This window comes from Calonectris borealis, chromosome 5, assembly GCF_964195595.1.
Source record: "Calonectris borealis chromosome 5, bCalBor7.hap1.2, whole genome shotgun sequence".
Classification (NCBI taxonomy): Eukaryota; Metazoa; Chordata; class Aves; order Procellariiformes; family Procellariidae; genus Calonectris; species Calonectris borealis.
The window spans coordinates 3,404,874-3,422,644 of NC_134316.1; the positions used below are offsets into that span (position 1 = coordinate 3,404,874).

The following is a 17,771-nucleotide window of genomic DNA, read 5'->3' on the forward strand; positions in this document are numbered from 1 at the left end:
TTAAAAAAAACCCCATCATGCTATTTTAATCATAATAGAGAAAGGCACAGTTATTAAGCCATCCAAGTGAATTAAACCATTTTATAAAATATATTCATACATTTTCACACTTCGTGAGCAACAAGATTTATGTATGAAACCCCATTGTCATAATTCTCTGAAGTTATTCCTTTAAAAAAGTTTATAACTTTATCTCTAAAAATATAAATATTTCACAGAATGCTACACAAAGATTCATAATTCAAAAGCTTCACTTAAACTCTACCCCAAAATAATCACCTCCTGAGAGTAAAAAGCACAACAGGCTGCACAGTTAAATGTGCTGACTTAAGATTCACCATAGTATATGACTGCTTTACATTTTAATGTTCTTTATTCTGTTAATACATGTCAGGGCCACACCTCGTGTGGGAGGAAGTTGCTTTTGCAATCCTTTTGTAGTATTTACTGTTGATAGGCAACACTTCTGGCGGGGAGTGAAGATATGATTGTTCCATTGTGAAGATAAAACTTTTACACAGCCGTATGGCATTTTAGCATTTGGAACATCTGAATCTCTGTCTAGTGTTATTGGGGCTAAGAATAATGACCAAAGCTTTTCTTTGAAGGGCTAATGATTTGAATTTCCAGGTTGCCTTTATATGGGAGTCACTTTTCCGGTAAAGTAGATGTCACCAGGAAAAAAAAAAAAAAAAAAAAAGAAAAAAAAGGCAGGTTAAGCCCCTTCTCTCTCAAAAGCGGCTCAGCTCTGTACAGTAAAAACATCAGCTAGCACACCTGACCTCTATGCTAACACACTCCCCCATGCATGTCAGAGGAGTACAGAAAGTAACTTAAAAAAAAAAAAAAGAGTATGGCAAATTGCCTGGTAGCAAACTACCCACAATTATCTGTATTACCCAACATCCTGTGAACATCTGCTTTAAAAGTATTCTCAAGTACTTTGTCCCTGGGGCCACATAATTCTTTTTTGTAGCAATTATGCAGAACACACCAAGATACTCAGTTAGCTTAGTACCAAACTTGTTTAACATCTCTCTCTAGTTTAAAGCACGTTCTTCACACAGACCCTCTTCCAGGTGCACCTTTGATAAAACTTCAAATATCAATACGAGTTCAGAAGAGTAACCAGCACTTTCTAAGCTCCCCTCTTGCCAGCCATGTGGGAAATGGGAAGCCTTCCTGACTCACTGCTGTTTGGGCTCCAAGGGAAGCAGTACGCAGCATGACTCAATTACGACAGGTTTCTGTAGCTTCCCTCCCTTCACATTTGGTTTTACAAAGACCATTTCCACTGGATTGCTCAACATGCTGTACAAAGATAAGCTCTTTTCGCATTACCAGTATTCAAAGGAAAAAAAAAAACAAAACCCAAAACCACTGAAGTAATTTTTGATCAGTGCTGACTTCCCAGATTCAAGTTAAATGAAAAATGACTGTTTATGTATACATTTTAATTTCAGCTCTTCAAAAAAATAGAGACAGCGATCAGATAGCGTATCTGAATTGCATATCTAAATTGACTTGGATTTGGTAATCCCTTGTTAGGCTTATTTTTCTCAGAAATACTCTTCATTCATGTAGAAGGCTCTGAATATTGTTTTCAGTCTCTGATAAAGCCCTTAATTCCATATCAGCAGAACCCCTAAGCAGGGCTTATCCTTCTATCTTCATTACTTTAATGTAAGCTAGGGGACTGTAGACTCCAATTTAAAAGGAGTCAGAGAGAAAGCACACAGAGAACCAGCCCATGCTTGTGGTTTTTCAGAGGACGGACCACCTCTCCAGAGTACAAGGAGGAGGCAACGTTTAGACCAGAGGCATGGGAGGTCCGTGTGGGCAACCCCACCACAGAGGCTCTTCCTGCTCCACCTCATGGCCCACTACGGTCCTGGGAGACCCTCACGTTGTGCCTGGCACCAGCCCCTCCACAGGCTGCTCCTGCTCAGGTGAACAAATGTTTACTGCGAACGGGGCTGTTTGCTTCTTTCTTGCAGACGGCTGTACCGCACCAGGCCTTACCAGGCACCGTAACTCTTTTATTCGTGAAGTCGAGAAGTTGTGGGCTGGCAAAGGCAAACATTTCAAATGCTGGTTTTGCACCGCACAGCTATACCAGCGCTGGTCTTGCAAGCAACACGTTGCCTGTTTTATCTTTGTCATTAAAGGCTGCAGAGTTCATTCAATGCAGACAAGCTGCTACACATACAAGAGGGGTAAAACTGCACTACACCCGTCAATCATTCACAATTCAAATCTTCGCTTCACTTCATCTGCAATCATTTTTGCGATGGCAAGGGAGGAGGTAGCAGCAGGAGAAGGGGCATTTCTGACATGAAGAATTCTGCTTCCAGTATCTCCACTGCCTCCATCGAATACAAAATCATCTACCAAATTTCCGTCACTGTCCAATGCTTGAGCTCTCACTCCGGATGGACCCCTGCAAAATAAAGGAGGAGCTCACCATTAGAAAGAAAATGTTTTCTGAAGTCAGAAAACCAATTCTGTTTTGACCGTGTGAAGGTGCCCAGGGAAACAGTAAGGAAGGCACACTGTGGAATCAAAGCCCAGTCAGGCTTTTGGGGGAGCACAGGGAAGTTTAACACTTGTGAGGTAGAGTGGGAGATGTCTGGCAGTCGTTACCGTAAAACAAGGGGAGGTAGCCAAGCAGAAGATCTTCTGTATCTTTCCTGGTTCTGAAGTTACTCTCCTCCCCACACACACAAACATGCCCTGTCTTTTCAAAAAGGAAGCCCTTCGTTTTGAAACAGCAAGCCCTGTCAAAGATGAATTTCATGCCAACGGTATACTGCCTGAGCTAGATAACTCCTTTTTACCATGCTCAAGCTTTTTTTATTCTGGATCTTCTCCCTGCAAATCTTTGGACAGTTAAACCCCCTCCATGTAATTAAATGTCTCATCTTTCCTTACAAGTCTCTTCAGTTCCTTAGCATTTCTAAATTCCTTTGAATTAGTTTTTTTCTCCACACAGTAAGAAGCTGAATAAATTTAATGAGATGATTAAACTAAGTCAATATTCACTCAGTAGCAACTCACAGTCTGGCTTCCCCTCTGAACTTCATTAGTGTTTTGCTTTTTTTGTGAACTCAGATTATGTTCAGGCTACTGAACGTGTCACTAGGATAAAGAGACTTTTTCTTTTTAGTGAGTATGTCACAACTGTGAATGTCAGCCTATGGAGAGTGTAGAAAGTCACACAAATATTCATCAAACTTGCCTACACACAAGGAAACACAATATAAAAGGCCTTCCTGTAGAAAGTATCTAAATGCTTCTATGCTTTGGTAGCATATTTTGGGTGGAAGAAGGGAGTAAGCTAATGCTACATTTGCTACTGTTAAAAATAAGAGATTTAACAAGCCACTGGGTGTTACTAACACGGAAAGTTTTCTTTACCTGAGTACATCATTGATGGTGACCTCGGGGATGAACTTCTGAAGTTGCTTCACCTGTGCGCTAAGGAAACACGCTCTGTACATTTCACTCAGTCCGTAAGACAAGTTTCTCAGCACAAGCTTCCATAACCCACTGGAGAGAGAAAAAATAACTGCAGTAAGAACAAATCTTCTGTAATAAATGCAGCCATGTCAAACTAACACTGTCTAGGAAGGTAGCAAATGCAACCGCATGGTAAAAGTTCCCATTCCCAACATCAGTAATCCGATCACGCTTTCTACTTGAGAAATACACGTTTGTCCTTCCCTGCTTCAACAAACCTTGTCTACAGAGCTGTAGCGTTGCATTTACATTCTTTCTTTGAGAATTAACTCTGAACTCCAGTCCTTCCTATGTCCAGGATTTTTCTCTGGTCCAGTCAAATGGCAAGAGACTGAAAACCCACATGCATTAGGGAAGACAGACATGTCCCTTCAGACTTTTTTCCACAATCATTCTGAAAAGATTGTCACACTCCTAAAACCCTCACCGTTCAGTCAATGAATGTCTTTGCAAATCTTGTTTGCTTGATTTGCTTTCCTCAAGTCTTCCAGTATAAAAATTTATAGACAATGATCAAGGTGCTTTCAACTCTTCACTTTAATAAACTGCATTAAAGTTGAGCTGTTTGCCAGAAAGCTATTTTCCAGTTCCCTGACCTGTTTTTCAGCTGCTCCTTGGATCCTCCCCAATATTTTCACATTCTTTTTCAAGTCTAATTTCTAAAATTGAGCACTTGGTAATGGTCTGTCCAGCCCCCCATAGAGAAGCAAGATTTCTCTCAACTTCTACAGATATTCTGTTCATTTATGTTTGCAATTTTAGCAATGATTCCTAATTCCTCTGACATGCTTTCTAAAACAGCTTCCCGGCCTGCATTCGTGGCCCTTAACGTATTTCCTTGCACTTGGACATTTTAAAAATGTATAGTGATGGTCTGATAAAGTTTATCACGGCAATTCAGACCACTCTGTGTTCTCTCTTCCAAGCATCCTCTGTAGGTATTTTACTCACACTGTCTAGGTTGATTAAAATATTACACTGCACTGGACCAAAACCAATCCTGGAAGAGCTCCACTGGCAGCAACACGGCTCGCCAGTACCTTCCGATGAGCAGCCACATTCTCAGACCAGCTGAGACATGCCTTGGTTGTTTATGAAAATTCAAATATTAGATCACATGAAGTCAAGTCTCTTGAAGAAGTCCACCCTTAGCAGCACAACTGTCTTTAAACACACCAAAAACTTGGCAAAAGAAGGCTTTTCGACAAGAACTAGCTTCCATGGAGTCACAAGCCGACATCTAAATAACTGCATTCAGCAGACAAAACGACAAGATATTACCTGTACATTACAGCATCTAAAAAGTCTCCAGTGCTGAAGTCAAACAGTTTGTAGCCCTCTCGCTTAAAGGCTAGTACTGCATTAGGACCAAGCCAAACGCTGCCATCCATTCGTGGTGTGAAATGAAATCCCAGAAAAGGGAACTGAGGGTTGGGAACCTAAAGCGGGATACAACAGTTATTACAGCTGTTACAAACCAGATCGGAGAAACAGCCATGCAACCACTCAAATCAACAAACTTGGCCAGGAAACATGAAAAACATTTGCGAGGAGGAAAGTACAGACATTTACAGTATATTGTGTGAGACAGTGAATAAAACAAACCAAAATACAGTAAAGGAGCTGTCCTCCCAATAAATGGAAATAACTATTTTTAAATGAACAAGTGAAAAAGGAAGTAAATTTCCCGTTTTATTTCCAACGACTACAACAAAATTCGAGTCATATAACCCTACAATTGGCTCCTGCGCTGGTTTTTCTGCTTGTTAATGGTGCAGTTATAGCACGTAACTAATTAAAAACACTGAAGACTAGAGCAGGGCCAAGTAAGGCTGCATCTTAGGTAAAAGCAAAACAAACCACAGAAAAAAAAGTACATATGATTTCTCAGGGTATAAATCAACCCACAACAAAACCAACGACACACTAATGCTATTCACCAGTAGTAATTATACTGCAATAAAATAGGTTATAAAATATTAGGAAAACCTCACCATTCCTGCATTGCTCAAAACAACATGCAGTTAGCAAGCCTGATTAATGCTAATAGAAAGTATCTGCAGTTTCTTTTTTGTTTGCAAAGGGAATACAGTGTAATTGTGTGCAAAGGCTGAAACAGAAATAAGCTGTCTATATGCAGATACAAGTATTAAATAAGCACACCTCTTCACGAGCTGGCACTTCAAGATCTTTAGCTATTTAGAAAACGTGACTACAGAGGTGACTGTGTTATAGTCTGAAAATAAGCAAGTATTGGGTATTTCTCAAAATACAGTATTGTTATGACTAAAAATTGCTTCAAGATATGCTCCTTTTTTGTATTCAGCGCACTGTTTTTCCTGTTAAAAATATGCTTTTAATACTTTCAAAGCTTAGTGCAACCACTCCACAAACTACATTACATTTCTGGTAACATATCACTAAGAGTCGTGCAATTTTCTAATCTTATTACCGTATTCGGCCATAACAAAAAATTTCAAAGGGTACAAGCTATCCTTACACAGCCATGAAACAAGGCTGGAAGGTATCCTCACATCCCAGCCAGTTCCTCCCTCCCATCCCAAGACAGGATCCCAAATCATTCCCGGGTGAGAAGAGGCCACACAAACATCCAATGCCCAGGTTCCACAATTTCCCTAGGGCGACCTCCTCCAGTGTTTAGCAGGCAAATCTAAATTCGTATACCGAAAGGCGGTATTTCAATGTACTGCATGGATTAACTAAAATGCTGCCCTAGGAATTCTCTCTTCTTGCTTGCTATCTTCACTTTCTGTCTGGAATTGCTCCTCTTCATCACACTATTTGACTATATTAAATGGTAGAAAGCTTGTCCTTTTTCTCCCGTGTCTATTTTTTGTCATACAAAGTAAAGCTAATTCAAAGATGAGGTTGAGAGGCAAACATCTAAATCTGAGCTTTGGGTATTAGCACACAAGATTAAACCCTACGTCTAAGTAATCCATTATTTACCGTTGTCCCTCATTGACTTCTGAATCCTGCCTACGGATTTATCTTATAACATAATGAAAGAAGCCAGGCTTTTGTGGACATGTGGCTATCATGCTAAACATTTCATTCTTTTCCTATTAAAAAAAAAAAAAAAAAAAAAAAACCCCAAAAAAGTGACTGGCAATAATTTCCCACATGGTGCTTCTACCTGTTCTTCAAGAATTAACAAAAACAAGCTGTCCTGTCAGAAAGCAACTGTCAGAATCTATGTCCATATGTTGTGCATCACTATCTGCAGTCCAACAGAAATAACCATGTAATATTGCTCTTATTTCTGTAGTCGTAGCAGTTCTTAGAGTACACTGTGAAAGACAAACAAGAGAGTACATACCGGATAAATATTTCCTTTAACCATATAGCACTTTTCTGGTTTTAGCACCAAATAATCTCCACGGAAGGGTACAATACGAGGTTCAGGGCTGCAGCCACTGATCTCAGCCAGGCGGTCCGAGTAAAGTCCTGCACAGGTCACAATGTGCCGACAGTAGATTTCCTCATCCTGTGGAAAAAAAAAAACAAAACAAAACACACAAAAATTCAACATATCTGCTAAAAAACCACCCATCACCTATAAGCCTTGGAAAAAAATGAGTCAAGACCAGAAAGAAAACCAAGCATATTTTCAAAAGGAGGCAGAAACATTTAATTGTTTCATTTGATTCTTTATAATACTCTCCTTTATTCCCTGGAGAACTATGCTAAAATGTCAATTCATTGGGCAGGTAGGACTGGAAGAATCTTTATAGAAAAGGGACGGGGAGGTGAAGGAAAAAACAGAATAAAAAAAGAAACACATCATCAATTCTCAGACTACCTTCAGGTTCAATTCCCAGAGCCTCGCGCACTACACGACCACGCTTATTCTACAGGGCAGAGGCCCAACGCATCAGCCTCCAAGGCTCTGCTCCTCCAGCAAACCAAGTGTCTCCCACTGGCGCTCCCTCATCTCTGCACCCTACAAAGCCCCGATGCCAGGCTCGCCTGCAGCTCCCTGGCCAGGTCTGCATTGCCAGAGGGTGCGTGATAGGAGGGGTAGCTAAGCAACCGCAGTAAGTTTGGTTAAATAAGGCTGTTAACAGATTTCACCCCACGCACCGGGAGTGGTCATACTGCTGAACGGTAGTTTATCCAGAAAGCTATGCAAGTTCATAGCACACAGTTATGGAGAGCTGTTAAATACCTAAACACCTGACCATCTAAATAAATAAATAAATTCTCAAACTATTATCTAGCTAGCTAGCTAGCTCACAGTATTTGTTTTCAAATACTATGGGGCTTTTCTTCCACTAAAAATGTTTCCGTAAAAATAATAAAATAATTTTAAAGATATCAGTATTTGGCGAGAGAATCTAACAGATTTTGGAAGCTACTTTTTAATGAAAGAGCAGAAATAGAACAAGAAAGCAGCAGCACTAACTTTAAAAACTACTGGGGGGGAATGAGGTTGTTTTTGTTTGTTTGCTTGTCTTTTTTTTTCCCCCTCAAAGAAGAGTCCAGATATTCTAACTGACTTGCACCTGTTTCACTAAATTAGCTTGTGGCTTTCTGATGATAACATGATTCTAACTGACTCCTTATCATTTTATAGATGCCAAAGACCAAAAGCAAACATGAAAATAGGTGTTTCTCATCAAATGAGTAAGTCATAAAAGGAGTCCTTGGAAACAACAAGCATAAGAACGTGCAAATAAAGAAGATAAGGGACATATACAGACAAACGTAAGTCAGGCAGCAGAAAGTTATACTTTTATTATTCCCAGTACACAGTAAAATCTGAACACGCTCATATGCTTTGTTAAGAATTGATTGCAGTTGTTTTATAAAAGCAGTCCCAGATGACAGTGATCATGTTGCTGAACAGCAGCTTTCTAACTTTTTTGAGAGAGCTGATGAATCCACCGGGACTCAACAAAAATTCTTAAGAAAAGGAGAAATAGCTTCCTATTAAGCAATTAAATCTTCAGCTTGGTTCTTACCTTTGAGTTCCTAACAATGACTGGGTATTTCAGTCCTGTAATAGAATTATACAAGAGAAGGAATTAATAGAATATGTAACACAAAACTGACGGAACAAGCAACTTGTCACAATTAAGGGTTCTTCCACTGGAAGATCTCCAAGCTATGGAGCAACTACTGTTAACATAACTGATATTGCTGGATGTAACTGTATTTATGAATTAATAGGCGGTTTTTTTATTCCTCCATATGTGTACCAGCACTGATCCAACCTGCCTTCCAGGATAAACAAAAAGCACTATCACAAGAATGCACATGCAATATTCAGCTAAATCTGATTTTAATAGGAGAGCACAACCAACTTCCTCTTTTTTACTGTCATTTTCTTCCATCAGCATTAAATGTTTCAGCTGAAGGGTGACCTGCCTGAGGAAAAAAAGTGAGCTTGCTCGATACTGTAACATAATTTTGCCTTTTGTCTCTTCCCTATGAGACAGAAAGGTTCAGAAACATGATTTCAGTTACAGAAAATGTGTTTTGAACAAAATCTTTGGCAGGACTGTAGTAAATGGACGGCAAAAAGCTTACCATCTTCACTTTCTGAAGAACTTTCTTTAGCCATCTCCATGTTCGTAACTTCAAAATCAGTCAAGATCGTCCCACCTGCTTCCTGGAAGTCTTCAGCATAGGACTGGGCCACTTGTTTATAATTCACAATGCCGGTATATGGAGAATCAAGGGCCATCAGACCCTGAAACGGTATTAAGATACAGAAGGACAATGAAGGCTGTATGTGGACTTTGGTCTTCAATACAGAGAATATTTCATGTGGAATAATGCGCGTTGCCATTGAGAAGGGAGTACTGCTGTCTCCCTGGCGGCTTGTTCCTAGTTTCTCCATGTGCCAGCTCCAGTGTTCGTGTTTGCTGACAACTAATATGGCGAAAACTACTTAGGGTGGATTAAGTGATCGTGTAACTACAGCATAAACAAGTCTTCCCGACAGAGCGCTTAATGATAAAACAGGTTACCTAAGCTTGGCTTCAGCTAACATGTACTTATTTTTCACCATGCGCTATGCAATTCCACCTCCAAATGGTCACTTGGGAGTTCCACCTGATGCATGGCTGTTGCCAGTGCCTCCTGAGAGGCTAAAAGATATCATCTCAACACTTACTGCGTTGCACATCAGAGAGAAAAGTCGCTTCTGAATTAGACAACAGCCTATAGTTGTCCTAGCAGAAAGCAAGGTTCAAGTCCAGTGTGTAGCTAGAACTTTTCATGATTCTCAGAGACTTTTTACTATCTTTATACCAAAAAGGCTCAGTTGCTCACATAATTTTTATCATGTTAGATGGCATCACAATATTTTCCTAGTTCTGGCTATAAAATAAGGATGGTAGGACTGTTTATCTCAGAGAGATGCTGCAAGTGTAACTACACTAAAAGACTGTCAGATACCACAATAGCAGGGGCCATTTATATGCGCAAGACAACCAGAAGGGTTGGTAAAACTGTATCTTACACAAAACCTCCCTCTCCACTTGATATACAGTGCAGTGTTCTATAACACCATTCAAGTTCCCTTTGCTTACGAGGAAAGGACTCAGCTCAGGAAACCAAAGCAAATGAAGTAAGACCCAGCTGAATCTACTCATTTGCAGAACTAAATGCTCAGCTGGATCTTGAACATGCAAAGAATGATTTAAGGATCGCATACAAGATGTTTACGAGGAAAAAAAGATAAAAAAGATTCCTCTCCAGAAAATTTTTGTCTGTACCTACAACCACTCATAAGCAATCGGTCATGCAGCTACACCAATAGCAAGCTGCCAGATGAAACAGTATGGGGAATTTATAAGCAGATTTTCCTCTCAATCAAAGATATACTAAACAACAATAAATCTGTATTCCATAAACTACTCACATTTCTCCTGCTGTGAAAATGAACACAGTGCTACCTAAGCACTACCTAACAATCACATGTGTAGGAAGCAACTGGATTGAAATTGGCTCAATCCAAAACCGCACTTACAGATGGGAAGGAATTTTCATTGCTGCACTATCAAGCTTTACTGTAAGTTAAATAATTTTAGTGGGAAGGAGCAGAATCATCTCAGCATAAACTCAGATATAGCAGCTCTAGGCTAGGCAAAGGAAAATCTGCCTATCAACCACAAAAACACGCAAGTAAGCACCTGCAAGGAGAAGGGGGAAAAAAATTAAAGATTAAAAAAAAAAAAAAACACTTATTGTCATTGGTGGGAGAACTGTTTTTTTTGTTCCTGAGCATATACATCAGGCAGGACACCTCTGTGTAAAGCTGGGAAAAAGATGAAGTTTGAACAACTTGTAGGCTCTGTCCATTTGCCTATAAATTCAGTCCTGCACAGGGTCTAAGGGACTACAGAGTCTCCTACTTTGACTCAAATAATTCTGATTCCTTTTGTAGGTTGCAAGAAAAATGGATTACCTGCTCTCTAATTTGTGAATGCTCGCCCTTATGAAACAGCCAGCACATCATTTGCAATTAGTGTAGCAGCAGCTCTTTATGACTTCAGCATATGGAGAACTGATGAATTATGAACTGATGAGCAAGACAATGAGAACAGGTGAGCAGGAGAAACTTGAGGTGAAAGTAAGTGTCACCAAGAAAGATTCTGCAGGATCACCTTATGTTGCATTAGACCTGGTCTGATGTGTATGTAATGGCAAATGCATATGAAGGATTGGGCTGAGCTAAAAAGTTCCAGAAATAAATGGATACATTTATTTTTGTTGACAATTATATTTCTTCTGGGTTTTCAGGCTCTTTTGAACTTGTTACCCATGCAAATTACCTCAAGGCCAGAAACATATTTATGTTAAATTAAAAAATAACGTCACCTGAGAAACTGAGGTCTCATATGCAAAATAAAAATAAGCAAATCCCTTACCCTGCAGAAGGGTTCTTTCGCTTGTATTTCTTTTGCTCCAATCAGTTTCAGACCTCGGACGTTGTTCTGCAGCCCTCTTTCATACAGAGCTTTGAGTCTTGGAATTTCATCTTGTTCAACGGCTACAATTAGCTTCAGAAAAAGATAATAAGGCACACCAGTGAGCAAAATATACAAAGCCAGTTCGGGTTTGGCATCAAGCCCAAGCATACAAGCAAGCAACAGTGAATGAGTGAACAGTGAATTATAAATCAAGGGGGGAAAAATGCGGTTTGTGCACAAGATTCTAATAATAAATACCTATTATTACTGAGAAAGCACTAATACATTAAGGAGAGTGAAAAACAAATGTTAAACTGTAGTTTAAGTTACTATCAATGGATAATATTTGCCAAAAGTACCATGAGACTACAAATCTGAATGTGAAAGAAGAGAGTATGTTTTTAAAGAGTCACTGGGATGCTTCAAAAAATACAACTGAACTTAACCCAAGATGTACAAATCTCAGTCAGTCTCGACAAGAGAGCGAGGACGTGTTCTGACATGGAGTCTACACTGAATTGTACCAGCTTCGCTTCGTTTAACCATGTAGTTAGCTCACAACTATCACAAGAGATTTATGCAGACTGAGTTATCTGTGCCAGGTTTGCACAGACCATACTACTTCCAGGCCCAGTTCAGGTCTGGCAACACAGGCATCTTTGCACTGAGAAGGCACTAAGTTCTCCAAGCCCGGGGCTGCTTTATGTAAAACTAGCTGTAAAGCCTCAACATCATCTTCCCTGGAATACGCACTGCTGGGGAAGGCGATGCCGAAGTACACAAATTCAGTGTCAGCAAATGACCAACAGTGCTGCGGGGTCAGTGCTAGCCCTGCCCAAGCCCAAACTGACTCCTACAGAGCACATCACACCTCTTGGTGCCGGGTTGGGAGTGGGCTTGTAACTTCGGGAGTCCTGCTGCACAAATCCACAGTGCCATCTTGTGACCGGCGCTGCAGCGCAGGGAGCGCTGCGGGAACACTGCGCAGCCAGGCCAGGACAAACACCAGCCCCACCGGTGCGGGGCCCGTCCACACTGCCACATCCAGGGATCTCTGCTCTGCAGGCCGGAGCTGGGAGAGAGCTGCACCCACCTCTCGGTGGGAGTGAGCTAGGGGGCCTTGAGGTGGCGCTTGTCACGTCAGATAGGGTCTGCATTCTGCTTCTAAGAAAAGGCTTATGCTGTCCGAGATGTTTATGAGCAACCCGGAAAGGGGCAGGGAGGTGAGAAAGTCAGATGATGGTTTAAAGTGACTCAAGGTGGTTCAGACAAGAGCTGACTGTAAAGAACTGCAGAGGGACCTTCTGAGGTGAACGAGCGACTAACAAAATGGCAGATGAAATTCAATGCAGATAAATGTGAAATGATGATCATAGAAAAAGCAGTCTTAGCCTCACATATAATATGGTGGAATCCTCGCTCAAAGTTACCACTCAGGACCAAGATCTTGGGGTTAGGATAGACAATCCTATGGAAACATCAGCTCAATGCCTAGTGACAGCTGAAAAGCCCTAAATTGAATGTTAGGAACAACTAGGAAAAGGATGCAGGATAAGACACAGAACTCTACTATTTCACTGCAAAAATCCAGAGTCTGACCACACCTTGAATGCTGTGCGCAGTTGTGGTCCTCATCTTGTATCAAAGATGCATTAAACTAGAAACAATTCAGAGAACAAAGACAGGGTGGAGAGAGTCATGAAAAAGCTTCTCTAAGAGGAATGATTGAACAGACCAAGACTCACCAGCTGGAAGGGACGAATTTGGGGGAGGAGGGGATATAAAATTATGTGCAACTTGGAGAGTGTGAGCACAGATCAACTGTTCACCACCTCTTCCAATACAAGGGCTAGGGGCCACCAGATGAAGTTTGTAGGAGCCAGTTTCAAAATGATGTAACTCTTCAGGCAGTGGGTTGTTCGTCTCTGGATCATCAAAGTGTACTCTGATGCAAAAGCTTTTACTTGAGCTACACTTGGAAGAGAAATCCATTAAGAATCACTACAGACAAAACAGATCAGGCTCAGAAAATAAACTGAGCTGAAAAGAGTTGGAAGCTGGGACAATTAATAATTTGCTTGTCCTGTGCTCGTTCCTTCCTGGGTCTCTGTTTATAGACACTTCCAGAAACAGGATATAGGGTTGGGCAGACCCCAAGCTGAATCAGTACAGCCACTCTTCTGTCCTCAGCATTTCAGGTTGTGTTAGCTGGACGTAACACGGCATAAATGCATGTAGCTGGGTCACATCTGGAGCTGTTTTCAAGTCACCGTGTTTTTTCAGAGCATGATATGCCAAGAATTATGGCATGCACATACTGAGAGCCTTTGTGTTCCTTGGAGCTAGTGGCTCTACACGGGTGCCCCTCCATGGGGCCTGGCTTCCATCATTACCTGACCTCAGCCCCCAGATAAGGAGAATTATTATTTAGGTCCAGAAAAGGAACTGTTTTGAGCTGCTGGAAAGAAGAAAATAAAAAGGCACATTCATCCTGAAGGTAGTAAGTGTTGCAGAAACTCATCTCTTGGGAGAAAGATCACAGCCAGACCTATGCTATACATTGTAACGTACATTATACAGTCGCAGTTTCCAAAGGTAAAGTAAGAACACACCACAGTTCCTATACCTTCCCACACTGTTTATACGGTATTCCCTTCTGATCACAGTACTCGTAGCAGAGGGCTGCACCCTGCACACACAGCTTAGCTTTCAGAGATCCAGGTTTGTAGTAAATTCCACTGTGAATCACACCACTGTTATGTCCACTCTGGTGATGAGCTAAATAGAAAGAAAAATACGTTATTAAAATACGTGTTCCCATAATTGGTTCATACCTTAATTACTTCAGCTGTCAGAAGAGTGAGCAATTTGAGGTACTGCCCTAAATCAGCATTACAACAAGAGATGCTCAAATAAGGTAACTGCACAGCAAACACAATTCCTCCCTTGGTCTCAAAAGGCTACAAAAATACCGACACAGCAAGACCTAGTTAATAATAAACCATCACAGCTTGCAATGTGTTGAATCAACAGGGGAAAGGAAAAAGAAAAGAAAAAATCACAAGTTTTTCCTTCAAGAGCTACAACTGCAGGCCAATTAATCAAAATTTTCTACATGTTAAAATTAATTTTAAGAAATTCAATTTTTCAAATTAAAGTCATCCTTAAAGGCCTCATCTAACATAATGTCTGTGCAATCCTCAATTTCTTTGGATGTGCTGGCAGGCCTGGTAGGCTTTTCAAGTATTTGTGAACTGGATTAGGTTGCCATTTCCTCTTTGTAACTAAGTAAAATAGAGGTGAAAAATATCATAAACATGTTTATTGAAGTAATTTGGGCAGGTTCTCCCTCTTAACATATTGACTCCCAAAGGTCATTGCTGCTTCACACTCACACAACTGTTAAGGACTTCCGTATGTCCTGTCTTGGGGATAAAAAGCCACTTCATATCATACAGGTAACATCTCAAGAGCAACGTATAGCCTGGCTGATGGAGCTATTTAGAGGAGAGCTTGGGCTCACAGGTCTTATTTTGAGTTAGCCGCTGACGTGATCCCTTGGAGTTGCTCTTACTTCCCTGAGTGACTACGTATCTCCATAAGCACTTGGTGTGAAAAGACTGCTTATGATGAACCTGTGCTCGTACTTGAGCGAGCCAGAAAAGCTTTCAGTGAAGCAACAGGGCTCATTCTTTCTTATTTCAAAGCCAGGACTCCCAGGTGCAGAGTGCCTCAAGATTTCCTGTGTCCTGTGTAAGCTGGCAACGCTGGGCCATGTTACTCTGGCTAATGCAGGGTCAGTAACTAGTGATATCTTCCCAGTTATCCCTGTGTTCTTTACCTTCGACCTGCCATGCAGCTTGCACAGCATATACAGGGATATCCAGGGGCAAACGAGTGTGGTTTACAGTTCGGGCAATTAACAGATGGGTGTAGACTTTGCCCAGACCAGCAGCTCCCAGACATTTTTAAGCAGCTCTACTTCCCGACTCTCCCTCTCTACCCACCAACCATCACTGCTGTTCACTCTTCTCCTCATGCCCCACCAAAAAGCCATCCCGGCACCATTTCTCAGCTCATCCTCTCTGCCTCCTGCTCTGTGCAGCACTAAACCAGACTTGCCCTTGTCCCTGCTCCTTACTTGAGTCATTCAACTCATCCTCGTCCTTTTCCCTGAAATCCCTGCTGCTGCTGGAGCCCCAGGCCAGTAAGACCTGCCACTTTCAAACAATGAAGTGGCGATGTTCAGTCTTTCTTCACTTAAAGTCCTAGCTCGAAGTCCCAGCAGCGAAGCACAGACCAACGACAACTCTGCTTCCCCACTGAAGGACGCATCCCTGGGCGAAGGGAGGAAGAAATCCCCCATCAGGGCAAAGCCAGCGGTGCCTGGAAACAAAGATGCTCTTCCCGGGGGGGTTGGAATCCATCACCCACTTCAGCAACAAGGGCAGATGCTCTTCCAGTGCTGCTCGCCCACCCAAAAGCTGAGCTTCCCCCCATGAAATACTGAGGGTTTGGCGAGCGTGTCCTTCAGTAAGGATTTCTGACAGACTGACACCAGGTAACCCCAAACACACGGCTGAGGACGACACACCGGCACCATACCTAGCTCCTTCTCCTTCTCCAGCACGGCGAAGGCGAGCGAGGGGTGCCGCCGGACGAGCTCCCGGGCGGAGGCCAGCCCCACGATTCCCGCGCCCACCACCGCCACGTCGAAAGTGCTGCACGGAGACAGACACGGCCGTAAGCTCACCCCGACAGCCTTCTCGCGGGGACGCGTTCGCCTGCCCGGGGAGGCACCCCGCCTCCCGCCCCGACCCTGAGGGGAGGGCGACGGCCCGGCCCGACCCCGGCCGCCCTCCCGCCGTGAGGGACGGGGTGAGAGGGCGCGGGCAGGGCGCTAAGCGGACACACCGAGGAGGAGGCGGCGGGGCTCGGGCAGGGCCGCTCCCCGCTCCCGCCGCGCGGCCTCACCTGCGCTGGCGGCGCTGGGCCCGCCACAGCGCCGCGGCCCCGCCGCCGCCCGCCCGCTGCCGCAGCAGCGCCGCCGCTGCCGCCATCTTGGGGGCGGTGGAACAGAGGGCCGGGCTCCTCCTCCGCGCCCGCTCCGCGGCGGCGGTGAGGGGCGGCCGGAGGAGGGCAGGGCTGGGTCGGGTCGGGTCGGGCTGCGCGTACGGTTCGCGTGCTTGGCGCCTTGGAGGCAGCCCGGCGGGAGGGGATCCCGCGCGGGGCGAACCCTGAGGTGGCGGTGGGGCCTCCCCTCAGGGCGCTGATCCCCGGGGCTTCCTCTGCAGCCGTCGTTCCTGCTGGGCTGACAGACCTGGCTAGGCCTTGAGGGGAAGCCGGGTACGGGCCGCCCGTCCTGCGGCCTTGGGCGCTGGCGCTGGCACTCCGGATAACATCGCCGTTTCCCCTCTCTCCTTTTCCTCAAGAACATGATCCTGTTGGGAAAACTCGTGCAGCCGGTGTGCAGCCAAAGCAAGCTGCCGCCGCCGGGCGCCTGCAGACACTTCTGGGGATGGCTGAATGCCGTGTTCAACAAGTAAGAGTGATTCGGTGTGCACAAGTCAATTAATGGGTCCCACCTATCCACTGCGCGGTTTGTGAAGCAGGGAGCATTAAGTCCCGGGACTAGAGAGAAGATTTTCTATTATTAGTGCTCTTCTTTCACCCCAGATTGCATGGGGGTGCTTGGCAGGGGTCGTTCCTTACTGTTTCCAGTTACACAGCTGTGGCCTTCCAGAGGAAGGTGTGTGCTTTGCTCCCTTCCCTGGGGTGGCCGAGGCAAGCTGACGATGTGGGTTCTCTCCCTAAATGCCGGTCGTCTTTGACCCCCGACTGCATTTAAGCCGGTAGCACAACCATGCCCCCTTTACTTATTCAGAAAAGCATCTAACCAACCCATCGTTTACAATGTGATTCAGCAACACAAGGGTTTCACATTTACTTTTAGAAAGATAATGCCTTTCTCCGTGAAATTTTCTCTGCCCGTAACTTTTGCCAGTAGCTAATAGTTTTGCCTTATGTCTTCTAGTTCTGTGGAAAGGGTTGCATGGTGTAGCTGATTGCTGTAACGGGGTGGGAAGCTCAATCAGACAGGAATCTCTTCCAGGGCTCTGCTTCTGTCTTCAGCATTGCTCACGAGACTAAGATATCCTTTCACTGAATGGATCCAGGGATTTTAACTAATTGCTGAAGTGGGTCTTTTTGAAATACTGTAATTGTTGAGAAGGCGGCTTCAGGAGCAACATACAGGTGACAGGCAATGGTCAGTTTTTATATAAACAAAATATGTTTGGGGGACAAATT

The 17,771-nt window shown here is 43.4% G+C and overlaps 2 protein-coding genes across 3 annotated transcripts in view; one reads left to right on the forward strand and one right to left on the reverse strand.

Moving 5' to 3' along the window:
• L2HGDH (L-2-hydroxyglutarate dehydrogenase) lies at positions 1-16,525 on the reverse strand. Its single transcript, XM_075150712.1, has 10 exons — positions 16,437-16,525; positions 16,068-16,183; positions 14,089-14,240; positions 11,421-11,552; positions 9,073-9,235; positions 8,505-8,539; positions 6,860-7,027; positions 4,801-4,958; positions 3,418-3,549; positions 1-2,440 (listed from the first exon to the last, which is right to left on the reverse strand). Exons 1-10 carry the CDS (start codon positions 16,520-16,522, stop codon positions 2,245-2,247), a joined length of 1,338 nt encoding a protein of 445 aa, XP_075006813.1. The 5' UTR covers positions 16,523-16,525; the 3' UTR covers positions 1-2,244.
• DMAC2L (distal membrane arm assembly component 2 like) overlaps positions 15,749-17,771 on the forward strand; it is a 7,461-nt gene continuing 5,438 nt past the window's right edge. Inside the window, exons 1-2 of one of the 2 annotated variants that reach the window (XM_075150716.1) lie at positions 15,749-16,205; positions 16,895-17,004. In XM_075150716.1, coding sequence (XP_075006817.1) covers positions 16,898-17,004 — 107 coding nt within the window. In that variant the 5' untranslated portion in view covers positions 15,749-16,205; positions 16,895-16,897. Of the gene's footprint in view, positions 16,206-16,520; positions 16,581-16,894; positions 17,005-17,771 lie in introns of those variants that run through there. The other variant, XM_075150717.1, reaches the window with a different exon arrangement.